Raw genomic sequence first — 15,000 nt, forward strand, 5'->3', positions numbered from 1 at the left:
CATGTGATTAAGATTTCTTTTTGTGTAGGCGTATGGGTCTGTGTACATGCGAAGATGGGTTCTGAGAACCAAATTTGGGTCCTCTGCAAAAGCAGTAATGCAGGCTTAAACACGGAGCCATTTCTCCAACCCCAAGACACTTCTTTGTATGAGGATTATTTTCCCCTTGGCTTCCCAATGATGGAAACTATGTGTTGTATCAAACATCTTCTGCAGGTAGGCACACCCTGCAAAGCACACTCCTTCTGAGTTGCAGGAAATGGGGGGGGGGGGTAAGCTTGCCTTTTTATTTGTCTTAGTGCTGCAGTAAGACATTTGCTTTCAGTTTGGACAAGATTTTCCTCAATCACAGGAAACAGGAAGGGAAAAGTGGGGGAGCCTAACAGCTGTATGCCTCACCTAGAGATCAAAATGCAAGACTCCAGGAAATGTTGTCTCTAAAGCCTGGTCTCACCTTCCCACCACATCCCAGTAGCTGGCCTAACTACTCTGGGATTTGAATGGTTACCGAAGGTAAGGGGAAAGGGAGATTGGATTTGACAGGTTGCTGCCCTGAGTCGAGACATGTCAATACACACCACAGGCAGTCTTCCCACCAAGTATAATCCATCGAAGATCTCTTTCCTTCCCTGGCATGCATGTTTTGATTTGTGCTCCTACTCTGTGTGAAACTTTCACTTAGTGGATCATATTTGGTATACAGACATGTGCACCTAGGCATAGGGTATGTTCAGAAATGCAGTTTGTGCCTTTCTTCCCATATGTATTTATGTACACATTCATGTGTGTAGGTACTGAAAATCATAGCTCACTTGATTCGCTTATGGACTGTCACATTTTTACCCTAGAAATACACAGGTAATGGGGACAACACTCTTGTCTGAGATCTGTGTCATAAGTCCCTCTTACCACAGTGGTTGTGCATAATATTCCTCCTGCAGGTGCAGCCTTCCTCCCCCTTCAAAATTTTACCCACTTCACTCTGAACACTTTTTAAGTTTTATCCTCGGGTGGCTTTCATGTCTTCCCAGACCAGACTAGTAATAAGCCTGCTCATGCTTCTTCATAGCTCTTCACCTGTTTTCTTTTGTGTGTGCATTATGTGGTGCACAGGAGCAAGCACGCTGGCACTATTGTGCACACGTGGACATCAGAGAGCAACCTAGAGTGTAAGAGTCTCCATTGTTACTTTTCAACTGTCCACACCAGGCCAGCAGGCCACGAACATCTGAAAAGTCTCTTGTCTCCACTTCACAGTCTCCTGTAGGCGCACTGGGATTAGAGATGCTCCTGCTACAATCCCAGCTTTTATGTGGCTTTCGAGGATTTGAAACTCGGGTCCCAACATTTGGGTGTAAGTGCTTTTATGCACTTACATTTTCTTCCAAACTTATCATAGACTATAACCACAAATAAAATGTTTTGTTTGAAAATGTGCTGCCAGTGAACCATAAACAAATGAGAGTAGAGTTGTATCTGTTTTAGTCACATTAAATTCCTAATACCTAGATGCTAAGCACAGGCTGGCCAGCCACTTCATATTTGAGCTAGCAAATGTAAGAATTCAACTCTCCTGGTAGTTTAGAGTGCTTACTGCTCCTGCAGGGGACCTGAGCTCACTTCCCAGAACCCAGATCAGGTGGCTCACAACTGCCTCTCCATCCATTTGCACAGGATCTGATACCATCTTCTGGCTCTCTTTTTAAGCACCAGGACACACACTGTACACATATGTTACACAAAACACACATAACAACTAAATGAATCTTCAAAAAAGAAAAAAGATAACAAAAAAGAAAAGAGAAGAACGTCCTCTTCTCTGAATTAGTCTATAAGAAATAATATGAACTGAGATTGAAGAATTCATCATTTTAATCGAGAGTACATCATCGCTGCTGCAGATCGTACCCACTCAGAGATTCATTTCAAGTCTGTGGGATAGCCTTTAGGGATAAGAAATAAAAGAAACTGTGTCCTTTCTCTAACCAGGCAGGTAATCAGACAGACCATAAGACAGACTGTGGGAACAACTTCTATAATATGCCAAAATCTGAAAAACTCCCAGGATACCAGGAAATCCCTGAGCCTCGCACTTCAAAGGGTGACAGCCACATTCTCTCCCACCTCCAAGTGTTAGGCTCTTCTGGCTTCCACCACTTTAGCTTTATAAGCCCTCCAGAGAAAGAGAGCGCGCACACACACACACACACACACACACACACACACACACACACCCTTTTCTTCTCAGACCCTACAAGAATCAGACTCAGGCAACAGCTGCACTAGAGGTTCCATGTAATTGCATCTCAAGATAAGTACACAAAGAACTCAGTCGAGGGCCCCAGGTAGGACAGTGGCAGGCACAGTTGGGTCACACAGCATCCCCACCCTATTTTTCTGGCTTGTCGGTCTTCCTCGTTGACTTCAGAACATTGTCTCCACAGTAAAGAACATCATCGTAATTTGGTTTATAGTGCAGCTGTATTCACGAATAGGAGAGCTAGGGTAATAAGGCATGGGGGCGGGGGACGACGGGGGAAGGCATAAAGGAAAAGATACAGTCCAAATAACTAGAGCTCCTAAGACTTCCTCAGTTTCTCCACAGCAGCATCTACGTCACCCCCTGTAGCGATGAGGGCCTGAAGATTGGCTTCAAGATTTGGAAAGCCCATAGCCCGAAGCTGTTCCAGTTGCACCCGGAAATGAGCCTCCAGTTGTAGCTGCTGGGTATTGGTACTAGCTAAGGCTTGCAACACTTGGAGGAAGGGGGTGGCATGGAAACCCAGCTCTGCAGAACCCTGTGCTGGGGAAACCTGAGGAGCCGGGGCTGGGCGGGGATCCTCAGACATGACAGCACCTTCTCGAGATTCTGTACCTCCTGTCGTTACTCCATTCAATCCCACCAGGCAGGGCATGAACCAGAGCAGGAGGCGAGGTGCTTCGGTAGCCAGGATCTGCAGACCCTGCTCAATCTGCAGCAAGGCCTGCATGACGCGGGGGTTTGCCATGGCTGCCTGAAGGTGCAACAGGAGTGGTATCTGTTGATGTACTTCATTCTGCGTTCGAGGGACTTGGTTTGTGCCGGCTTGCCTCGGAAGTCTTGGGTAACCTGTTGGAGGCAACCAAGGAGATTCCGGGACTCCAGGAGTGGCGGCCGTCAGGGAAGAGGGTGTAGGAACAAACCGGGGGCAGTTGGCAGAATCTCCTATCTGAGAGATATGATTGGGTAGGCTAGTGCTCTGGCCATTAGAGCCCTTCCCTGCATCATGTAGGCTTTCATCTTGTCTGGTACTGTTCTCCGAGTGTCTCAAGAAAGCTGGGCAGGACAACTTTCCCTTGACAGCTACTGACTCTTTGGGGAGAGGCTGGCTTGACCCAGGTTTGTGGGCTGAGGGTAAAGTTGGAGGAACTCTGTTTCCTTGTAGTGGTGCTTCCTGGCTTGGCCTCGAAGTTGGCACAGTAGTACCCTGCAAATAAGGACCCAGGGACTGGGAAGTCTCATGTAACTGTTGGATATAATCAAAGAGTCCTATGTTCCCCAGAAAGCTTGGAAGCCTATTTCTACTCTCAGATGCATCCTGGTCTCCAGGCTGTCTTCCTTGCCTGCCACCTGAGACCCCATACGTGGTTGTCCAGGGGTTAGGAAGAGGGTCACAATTCTCTGTCCTTGATGGCTGGCTGTTAACGGTGGTGGCACTGGCAGTAGTAGCAGCAGCGAAAGGATTGCCACCAAACTGCTCCTGCACTGCATTAAGCATGGGATCCATAATATCTGTGTACATAGTACGGAGCACATTGTAGCCGCCAGGGATGCTCTCCAGGTTATTGAGTGCGCGGTCCTGGCTACGCATCATCTCCTGCATCATGGAAGGGTTGCGAAGAAACTCCATCGTCTGCCGCATGATCTCGGGGTTGTTCAGAATATGACCAATCTCGGGGTTCTGCTGGATAAGCTGCTGCATGTGAGGATTGTCAAGGACCAGCTGGCGCACTAGGCCCGTGTTGGACAGCAGACCCTGGATGAAGGGGTCATCAACGAGCTGAGCAACAAGTTCAGGCACTGAGAGGTGCTGCCACATTAGTGAGTCTGGCTGGTCAGGGAAGCTACCGGAGGTCAGACCTAGCCCACTGAGGCCTGTGAGGACACCTAAACTGAAAGGAGACCCATCCACAGGGTAAACAGAGCTTGGCTGAGGGAGTACGCCAGGATTGGGACCTGGAGTAGAGACTGGTGGGGCTGGACACTCAGTGCCTGTGGTCCGACGCCGCATCTTAATGACCAGGTGAACTGTGAGGCCATCTCGCACTCCACACTGTGCCAGTGAGTCAGGATCCTTGAGGATCTTTCCAGCAAAGATGAGGACCAGCTGATTTGGATGTGCCTTAAAGCGGTGTGATATCTCTTCCTTCAGCTGCCGGATGGTACATGTGTCTACAACTGAGAAATCCTCCTTGTCCTTGGGTGTCTTCACTGTCACCCGGATGAGGTGGGAATCCTGGGCTGGCACTGGGCTGCCCTGTGGTAGAGCCTCTCCACTTTTGGCCATGGTGGGCAGCAGGAGGCCCAGGTCTGTGGGGACACAGCTGAGGGAATGGGGGTGGAAGATGGAGGTCATCCTTTCAAACAATGGTAAAAGTAAGAAAGGCATATAAAGAGGGCCTTGGGTCTTGGGGCAGGGAGAGGTGTAGCATCCACATGGAAAGGACCATTAGGTCACTTGGAGAGGGATGCTTTGAGGAAATTATGGAATTAAAATGTGTTGGTCAGGGGGAAACACTCAGGGCCCAGGGACACGGTCTTTAGATGAAGAGTAATTGAATGAGGGGAAATAAAAGGGTCAGGGTTGGGGGGATACACACCAATCTGCTGTGGCCCCGTCCTTCCTCCTAGGCAGGGCTCCAAACCGCCCTCATCTTGCTGCACAGCCACCCGGTAGGCCTTCTGGGTTGGAACCCATTCCATCAGGTCACCTCTGTGAGCTCAGCACTGACATCACAGCCTCACACCATGGATACTGGAGATTCCAAAATGAGCGGAGTCCCTGGAAATCCCGAACTTCCCCTCTTAACTTCTATTACCTTTATCTCAATTACATATTAATAATGAGGACGTGGGGCTAGCAATTTCTTTTCAGGCCAACAGCCCTCCTCCACATAACACCATATATAGTGGATGGAGACTCAGACTGGAGTTGTGTCTCTATAAAAAGTTTCTTAGGAACATGTAATGTCTCTACTAAGAACTGAATTTCAGTTGCCCAAACTTGAAGATTTCTTTCTGGAATCTTCAATTCCTTTTTCTCTATATTCAATAGCCTATGTTAAACCAAAATATATAATTTTATACATTTTCAAAAAGCATATTTGTTGATAGGATATAGAATTGAGAGAAGAGTTGAAAATAACTGAAAATTTTAAGTGTTTGTTTATTATTGATTTTTGATTTTTTGAGACAGAGTTTCTCTGTGTAATAACTCTGGCTATTCTGGACTTGTTTTGTAGACCAGGCTGGCCTCAGACTCACAAAGAAATGCCCATCTCTGCCACACCCTCTGGGTGCTGGGACTAAAGGCATGCACTAGAAATGTTTTAATTACATGATCTTTTTTGTACAGAGAAAGGGCTATATAAAGAAACTACACGAGGGAAATCATATGCAATTTAGATGTATATAGTTGTAGAGATTTGAGGTATTTATTTTTCACAGAAATATGACTAAGTAGTTAAATATTGGAAGTCTAGAGTATATCAGTATTTAGATTACTTGAAATATAGACTGCTTAAGACTAGCTACTCAATATATTAAAAAGCATAGTAAGATGAAAAAGTACTAAAAGTTCTCATTATACACAGGATTATCTGGTTAGTGCGTAAAAGGAGATAGATATAAAAATACACAACATTTAAAAATCTGGACTATTATAATTCAAAGAAGGGTCAAAGATGTACGAGGGATCAAATGGCATTGCAGAAGTGAAAGAGTATCCAAGTATCTAAAATTAGGCTGACAGATTTGAAGGACTGATTGACTCTAGAATTTTTATCTATTTTTCTTTGATAATCTCATACATGTATCCAGTGATCATATCTACCCATGATTCCCCCTCCTCCTCCCCTTGGACAACTCTCAACACACACCCCTCTTCCACCATCTTGAACTCTCTTTTGGTTGTTTTTTGGTTTCTTATAACCCTTGTTTCTTGTAATTAGTAGGTTACAAGAAAATAACAGTTAGTAACTGTTAGTCCAATTAGTGCAGTCTGCTGGCACATTGACTGATCCTCTTGGTTTGATTTTGCACAGCTCTTGTGTAGGGAACTATACCTGCAGGGAGTTCATGAGTGCAATGTCCATGGCACGCTCAGAAGGCATCATTTTAGCACTCCTCCCTATCCTCTGACTCTTACATTCTCTTCACCACACTTTCATGATGTTCCCTGAGCTTCAGGAAGGTTTATCTAGAGAGTCTATGTGTGCCTAAGAACTCAGGTAGGCTACTGAATTTGAATAAAAGAAAGCAGGAGACCAGCTGTGGAATAAGGGTGGGGAACAGGAATGAGTCAGAAAGCAAGTAGACGAAACGTGAGTAGAGCAAAGGAGAGAAGAGGCTTGGGGCACTTAAAGGCTTTTTGGTGCTCTGTGCTTTGTTTTTTGAAGACTAGCATGTGGTAATTTTATGCTGATGACTGTTTGAATGTTTTGATGAGAACATTCCAGTGAGGAGGAGGAGGAAAGTGATGCAAGAATAGAAAAAGTGATCAGAAGCCTGGATCCTGAGAAGGCAGAGTGAGCAAGTGGGTGGCCTGACTTGTAAACATGAACTGCCTACTCTTTGTACAACAATGGAGGGCTGAGTGGGTAAAATGGGGTGTTAAGTTGCTTTGTCATTTGGCAGCAAATGCTCATGAATGTCTCTTTGGATCCCTTCTGTCTTTTGGTTAAAATAGGTAAAATATCCTTTGACCAACAGAGTAAAAGAAGATGATATATTGAAAGTTTGAGGAAAAACAGGAAAAGATATTACATATTCATCACAAAAGATAAGAAATGACCAGGTCTGTTGATCTGACCAGACCAGTAGCATGTGTATCACAGGAAATTTGTGAGAAATCTGAGCCCCACTCTAGATGTACTGTTGCTGTTAAGTTTACCAGTATGACCTAATAATGTTTATTATCAGAAATATAATTATTATTACAACAGTGTTTTCTAACCTGCTAGCAATCAATCAAGACACAGAAACCTGTTATATTTTAAAATAGCCTTAGTTAACCCAGGGCAGGGCAGATATAAAGCCTCTAAAGTATTTCCCATAGTGGGGCAGATATGGGAATCCCATGCCATCTGCTTCTAATAATAATTTCTATCAAGTTACCTCCCATCCATAATCCCATATACTTACTAATGTTCCTCGTCTGGGCCAAATCTCCATCCATGCTGGCCATGAGCTTCTCTTCCATCTAACTCATGGCAGCCTCTTTCCTCTTTCCAAGATTCTCTCTGTCTCCCCCACACCTGGGAACCTTAGCCATGCCTATCTCATTTGCCCTGCCTTTTATTAATTAGCATCAAAATACATCAGACCAACAATGCACTGATTCAGAACCCTTGGAATGTAGCTTAAAAGCTGTGTTTTAAGCCGGGCGTGGTGGCGCACGCCTTTAATCCCAGCACTCGGGAGGCAGAGGCAGGCGGATCGCTGTGAGTTCGAGGCCAGCCTGGTCTATAAAGTGGGTCCAGGATAGCCAGGGCTACACAGAGAGACCCTGTCTCGAAAAAACCAAAGAAAAAAAAATAAAAATAAAATAAAATTTGGGCTGGAGAGATGGCTCAGTGGTTAAGAGCACCACCTGCTCTTCCAAAGGTCCTGAGTTCAATTCCCAGCAACCACATGATGGCTCACAACCATCTATAATGTAATCTGATACCCTCTTCTGCAGATAAAGCACTCATATGCAATAAATAAAATAAAGAAATCTTTAAAAAAAAAAAAAAAAAAAAAAAAGCTGTGTTTTAAAACACCCGGCCCTGCATGATTCTGATGAAGAAGCTAGTGAGAATCACTGCCCATACATATGTGGTTAGGATGATTGAATAGATTAACTGGGCTTTGGTAATATATTTAAATAAGAACCAAAAAAAAAAAAAAAAAGTGTGCTTTCTTAGCTTACACCAGTTAGGCAGAGTTGGGTGTAACTATGATGAGTTTGCTAGAGAATTGTTTTGTTGATGGATCCCAGTGTTATCTTGACACTAGAGAATTTTAGTCAGGAAACGTCCAGAAGGTGCAAGCATGATACCTACTTCTGAAAACATTGAGAATGAAAGTGTCACACACACTGTGACGGAAAAGTGGGAGTTCAGTGAACACCTTCCATTACAGAAAATCAGTTACGAGAATCTTTGAAAGAAGGTTGTATGCATGAGGGTTTTTATTAAGGCCTAAGTTATGTGCGCCTCGCTGTAAGATGGAGATATTTGGGGGAAATAGTGACTTTCAAGACAATGAATATAAACAGAGTCAGATGGGGTGTCAATCCTCATCTGGGACTCTGAGCTTTGTCGGGTACTCTACAGGGAAACTTGGCTGTGTTGAGCACCAAACTGGAAGTGCATGCTCCGGGGTGGAAAAGGGTGAAGTGCAGGGTCAAGGAACTCAGGGCTCCCAAACCTGAGCCAGGTGGCAACAAAGGCAGGGCAAGTTATTGTGGCCGTTTCATGAGCAGCCAGTAACAGAGGCTCGCTTGGAGCTCCAAAACTGAGAGTGGTGTATCCTCACTTACAAGTGGATATTAGCCCAACATTGATGTCCTCTGAGAGACTCCACCCAGCAGGGGATTGGGACAGATGCTGGGAGACTCCCTGATAGACTCTGGATGGAGCTCTGAGAGTGGTATGGAAGAATTGGGGAGGGGGGAATGGAAGGACCCAGAGGGCTCAAGAACCCCACAAGGAGACCATCAAGGCCTGCAGATTTGGACCCAGGGGGGCCTGCACAAACTGTTGGCACCAACCAAGGACAATGCATGCAGGAAACCTAGACCTCTACTCAGATATAAGCAAGGATAGCTCATTCTCCATGGTTGTGGGGAGAGCAGGGATTGCCTCAGACATGAACTCCCATGCTCCCGATCACTTCCCCTTGGCTAGGAGACCATGCAGGCATACGGAGGAAAAGGATGCAGGCTATCTGGATGAGATTTGATAGGCTGTGGTCAGACGGTTGGGGAGGAGGGCGCTCCATAATTGTCTAATAGAAGGGAATAGGGCAGAAGAGGGAGGGAGGGTGAGAAAGGGAAGATACAAACAAGGGGAAATCTGGGTTGTAATATGAATAAATTATAATTAAAAAAACAACAACAACAACACCAAAACAAAACAAAACTGAGAGCGGCAGAGGAGGTGACAGAAAAGTTTTGTCCAGGTGGACAAGGCTGCTTCAAGAACAGCCAGCTGAGCCAGGCATGGTGGCACATGCCTTTAATTCTAGCACTCAAAAGGCAGAGGCAGATGGATCTCTGTGAGTTCAAGTCCAGCCTGGTCTACAAAGTGAGTCCAGATGCTGGGTGACTCACTAATAGACTCTGGATGGAGCTCTGAGAGTGGTATGGAAGAATGGGAGGGGGGATGGAAGGACCCAGAGGGCTCAAGAACCCCACAAGGAGACCATCAAGCCCTGCAGATCTGGACCCAGCTGAACCTGCAAAGGGCTACACAGAGAAACCCTGTCGCGAAATAAAAATTTTAAAAAAATAGAAAGAAAGAAAGAAAAGAACAGCCAGCAGCTTGCTCCCAATGACAGGCACCGTGGTGAGCACAGCAGTGCTAGAAAGATGGTGGCAGTGATCCAAGCGGACACATTGGTGAATGGCAGAAGCTCACAGTGACCAGCAGCACATAGCTGACTGACCAACAGCCAAACCCAGTGGTCCAGCAATGAATTCTTCCAAGGGAAGGGGAGCCTTTTCTTCCTCAAAATAAATGAGTATCAGATGGTCTTTGATACAACAGATAATGCTGGCCCCTTTATTTCTTTTGAAACAGGGACTTAGAAACCTTGGGCAGTAGGAGGGGTCTTAAGGGTGAATGTGTTTGATTCACTGGGGCTAGGGGCAACCAGAGATACTTCATTTGCATGCACTAGTACAGCCCTAACCTAATAAGGGAAACATAATACTTAATTATCCTATGCATAGTGGAAGAATTCCAGGTACAATTAAAGGCCATTTGCTGAATGCTAAGGTCTCATTAGCATAGGGTGAGTGTTTCCAGGAATCCACAGGTGCTTGCTGAAGCGATTTCTTTTTTCTTTTTCTTCTTTTTTTTTAAGATTTATTTATGTATTACATATACAGTATTCGCCTGCATGTACACCTGAAGGTCAAAAGAGGGCACCAGAACTCATTATAGATGGTTGTGAGCCACCATGTGGTTTCTGGGAATTGAACTCAGGACCTCTGGAAGAGCAGGTGGTTCTCTTAACCACTGACCCATCTCTCCAGCCCACTGAAGAGATTTATCAGAAGGTTTCTCTCAGGAAAGGATTGGTCTTGAAATCTCCCTAAAGGCTAGGTGAGCTCCTTAGACTATCAGAGGTTCCCCAGATCAGTCAAAGAGAGAACCCATCTGAGGAAAGGAGTCTGTCATCTTGTACCAAGCTCAGAGGCTATCAGGAAATGCCAGACTTTATCCTTAACAGCAGAGTTCCACAATGGGGTATGTTCAAAGCATAGTGCAATGAAAAAATAGGAAGATGATATCACACCAGGCATGGTTGGTATATAATTGTTATTCCAGCACTTCGAGAGGCAGAGGCCAGAGGATCTCAAGTTCTAGGATAGCCTGGGCTACATAGAAAGGTTCGTTTCTATCTGATTATCATCTATCTATCTGTCTATCTATCTATGTATCTATCTATCATCTACATATATATCCCCATTATCATCTACATATATATAATATATATATAATCTTTCAATTTATCATCTCTCTGCTCTCCATATCTTCCTATCATTTACCTAACTTGAACTATTTATACAGAGACAAACAGTATAGCTATAATTTCTTTCCTGAATGTTTCTAATAAGCTGTAGTAGGGTCTAGAAGAGGCTTACTAGAAGTGACGGAAACTTTGTGCTCCTGCCCCCTTTATAATTGCTGATGATGACCTGACCACTGGAGAGCTTCCTCTAAACACTGGTCAGAGGTACCTGGAGAGGTAGTGGTACCCTTGTCATCCTTTGGGATATTTGACTGACAGTCAAACATTAAGTGGAGCTTGGGAAATCCTGTGGAAGAGGGAGTGGAAGAATTGAAGGAGCCAGGGGGGTCAAGGACACCACAAGAAAACCCTACAGAATCAACTAACCTGGGTCCATCAGGGCTCATAGAGGCTGAACCACCAAGCAGAGAGCATGAATGGGACAGACCTAGGTTCCTTGAATACATGTGACAGCTGTGCATCTGGATCGTCATGTGGGACTCCTTAACTGGGAGCAGGGGCTGTCTCTGACTGCATTTCCTGCTTTTGGATCCCTTTTCCCCTAACTGGGCTGCCTTGTCTAATCTTACTGCAACTTGATGTGCCAAGGCCGATTTATATCCATGGGAGGCCTCCCCTTTTTTGAGGACAAGGAGAGGAGGGGTGGATGGAGAGAGGTGAGGGGAGAGGGAGAGACTGGGAGGAGAGCAGGGAGAAGCCATGATCAGGATGTAAAGTAAATAATAAAAATAAAAAGTATATATATGAAAGTAGTAATTCATAATAGGCACCAATTATAGATACAGTATTTCATTTATATGTGAATTCCTCCCACCTGGACCTATCAGGATCTATCTTTGCTCTTCTTGCAAGTTAAATTTGGTTTTGAGAAACATGACTAAATATCATTATGGCTAAATATCTGGGCCCATATAATGTTTCCCTTTGTTTGACAAATCTCTTCCACTACATATGATCTACTCTTGTGCCAATAGGTATTTGTATCTGCCTGTGTATACACACTCTGGTTTACAGGTGTGTGTTCTCTGACACTTGATCATTACATAAGTTTATCTCTCAACAAGCATCCAATGTATGTGTCTGTGCATCTGTAAGTAAAACAAAGACTTTAAGCACATTTTGTTGATTTCCTGAGAGAGGAAAAAGTCAAGCTAAACACAGTGGTGCTCATGAGTAAGTCCAGCACTCAAGCAGCAGATGCAGAGGGGCTGTTACAGGTTGAGGACCAGCTTGGTCTACATAGAAAGTCCCTGTCTCAAAATCAACAACAAAGCCGAGGCAAGCCTCAGATGAAGGCAAGTAGGTGTAGCCATTTTATTGACAGATCTTCCAGCCATGACCAATGATCTAGTATTCAGTTGAGCAAGAATTGATTGGTTTCTCCTGTTCCAGGACTTCTCCAGGTTGGAAGCATCAGGAAAATTAGGAAAGGCCAATGGTCAAATGGGTCAGCATGCAGGTAAAAAGTAGATAGGGAGACATAATGGTTAGAGTCCCTGAGGTCTCTGGAGTTTGAGAACAGCAGCATTCGTGTCACCATCAGTAGAAATTAGAGCTTGCAGATTGGCATTATAATTCACAAATCCCATGGCCTGGAGACATTCCATCTGTTTACAGAAACAAACCTCAGGGACTTGTGAGGAATGGGAAGAGTCTCCAGACAGGGGCTGTAATCTCTGAAGGACTGTTCCAGATTTGTGACAGCATTCAGGGCACTGAGGCTCATCTGTGTCTGGAAGATTCCAGGTTGAGGGCGCTGAATCAGGGTAGCTACAGCTGGAAGGAGGAAGACAACCTAGACACCACAAGTAAGGTTCAATGCAGGGCAAAAGAGCAGGAGCTTCTGAAGCCAAGAGCTGCAGACCATGCTCAATTTGTAATATTGCTTGTGATGTTTTAGGGTTCGCTACAGCTGACAGCAAGTCAGAAAGCTGTGATGACTGCAAGGACATGGGACATTGCTGCCTGAACTGCTCACTCAGCTGGGATGTACTCAGGAGCAGCAGCATCTGTGCCACCATGTGTGGGTGGTTCCTAAGCAACTCGACCACGCCTCCTGTAATCTGAGAGCTGGTCTGCTCATCTGACCACTGGAGAGCTTCCTCTAAACACTGGTCAGAGGTACCTGGAGAGGTAGTGGTACCCTTGTCATCCTCCTGAAGCCCCTGGGTGACTGCTATGCTGGGTAAGGCTGGAATCCCAGCTGGCTGCTGAACAGCACAGACATGACTTTGGCCCTTTGTGGCTACCGTGGCTGCATTTTCCCTGGAAGCATGGTTGAGATTGCTTGGAGTAGCACTTTCTGGGATGATTGATGGTAATCCACAGGAATTAACATAAATGACTTGGGCAGTAGGGAGCTGGTCCCATTGTTCCTCAGACAGTGGAGGTAGGGAAGGAGTCTGGACTTGTTCTAGGACTTGTCCAGCCAGAACAGATGTAAGAGAGTTGTCCCCCAAAAGATCATGCATGCCATTGAGCATTTGGTCATTGCAATCATCATAGCTCTGGCCCAGGGCATCGGTCCCATTTGGAACTGTCTCTAAGTCTAGGTATGGCTGTGGGTTCAATGGATGCTCAAGGTTCTGTGCTGGCTGCTGGAGCTGTAGTATCTCTTGGATGATGGCAAGGTTCCTGGCCAACTCCAGAGTCTGGCATAGGATCTCAGAATTGTCAAGGAGAAGGGAGACTCCTGGGTTCTGCTGTATCAGTTCTGGGATATTTGGGTATTCTGAGATCAGCTGCCCCATATTGGACAACAGCCTCTGGACACAAAGATTCTCCAGCATTTGTGCAATATGCTCTGGACTTTCCATTTCTGCTTCTCGAGTACCCACCTTGGGTGCATCAGACTCCATGAGGAGGGATGATTCCATTTTGGCTTGACTCATGCCTTCAGATTGGGACACCCTACTGCTATTTCCTTTGTTGCTTCTGTCTTGATGGCAAGGATTGTTAGCTAACCGGTTCCGGAAAAGGTGAGCCAGGGATCTGGAGCCATGCTTGGACTTGATGACCAAGTGGATGGTATGGCCATCTATGATGCCTCTCTGGTTCAGTGTGTCATGGTCTTTGAGAAGGCGGCCCATAAACACCAGTACCAGTTGGTCGATTTGGCATTTGAAGTGAGCAGAGAGCGTCTCCTTGAATTGTTTCACTGAGGTGTCATTAGCCACTGTAAAGGTGTTCTGGTTGCCTGGTGTCTTCACAATCACTCGAATGACACCTGGAGAAGTATTCCCATCTACAGGCACACCTGCAGGACACCTGCTCTGAGGCATTCTAGGTGTTTGAGATATGATATGTGGCATAGACCTTACTGGATAGGCAGATGAGGAGCAGGCAGAAGCAGGAGCAGAGAGGTGAGGGCAGGCAAATGGTCCAGCTGGCCTTTGCTGCAGGTGTTGTGTTCTGAGGTCATAGGATAGTTTTTCTTGATGCCCCCCCAAAGGGATGAATGGATTAAAGCCAATATTATTCGATGTTGTGCCCTCACCCCAATTTTCCAGATATGGCCCAGCTGCGGCCTGGCGTGGCTACTGACTCATACTTGACACAGGGTGGACTAAGTAGTGATGACCCTTCACAGCTGCCCCACCCCCAAGGGCATGACCTATTCAGAAAAGAAATATTGTGATGTCAATTTAAGCCTCACAATATGTCATGATGAAATGAGGGTGAATAAGTTTGAGAGAGTAGAGATGCCTCTCTTTGTAATGAAAAAATATTAGTACAGGTTTTTCAAAAATGGAGGAAAATTTTCCCTAGCAAATAATAACAATAGTACTACCAAATAAAACAGATATGGAATATGTGCTTTTTACAGTGCTGAGTGTAGGTCCCTCTTTGGAATGGTTCGGTTTATTGTATAAAGTGTTGAGTCGGCTGAGACCATTTATTAAAAAACTCATTCCAGAGAGTACAAATGGAGTCTGCATCACAGGAATCACTTGTTAATTTTGCTGATGATCTTGACAAAATGACCATTAGGAAGGAAA

The 15,000-nt window shown here is 45.3% G+C and overlaps 2 protein-coding genes across 2 annotated transcripts; both read right to left on the minus strand.

Moving 5' to 3' along the window:
• Window positions 1-2,579: 2,579 nt before the first annotated feature.
• Window positions 2,580-4,616, minus strand: Ubqln3 (ubiquilin 3). The gene has a single exon (XM_051149565.1). The coding sequence runs from the start codon at window positions 4,614-4,616 to the stop codon at window positions 2,580-2,582; it is 2,037 nt and encodes a 678-aa protein (XP_051005522.1).
• A 7,686-nt stretch (window positions 4,617-12,302) lies between these two features.
• On the minus strand, window positions 12,303-14,313 carry Ubqlnl (ubiquilin like). Its single transcript, XM_051149566.1, has one exon. It carries the CDS (start codon window positions 14,311-14,313, stop codon window positions 12,490-12,492), a length of 1,824 nt encoding a protein of 607 aa, XP_051005523.1. The 3' UTR covers window positions 12,303-12,489.
• Window positions 14,314-15,000: the final 687 nt, after the last annotated feature.

Source organism: Acomys russatus, chromosome 7 (assembly GCF_903995435.1).
Source record: "Acomys russatus chromosome 7, mAcoRus1.1, whole genome shotgun sequence".
NCBI classification, from domain to species: domain Eukaryota; kingdom Metazoa; phylum Chordata; class Mammalia; order Rodentia; family Muridae; genus Acomys; species Acomys russatus.

What these genes read in the sequence shown, in the direction of transcription:
- Ubqln3 (XM_051149565.1), bottom strand. Translation starts at nt 4,616, where the DNA reads ATGACCTCCATCTTCCACCCCCATTCCCTCAGCTGTGTCCCCACAGAC.
- Ubqlnl (XM_051149566.1), bottom strand. Translation starts at nt 14,313, where the DNA reads ATGCCACATATCATATCTCAAACACCTAGAATGCCTCAGAGCAGGTGT.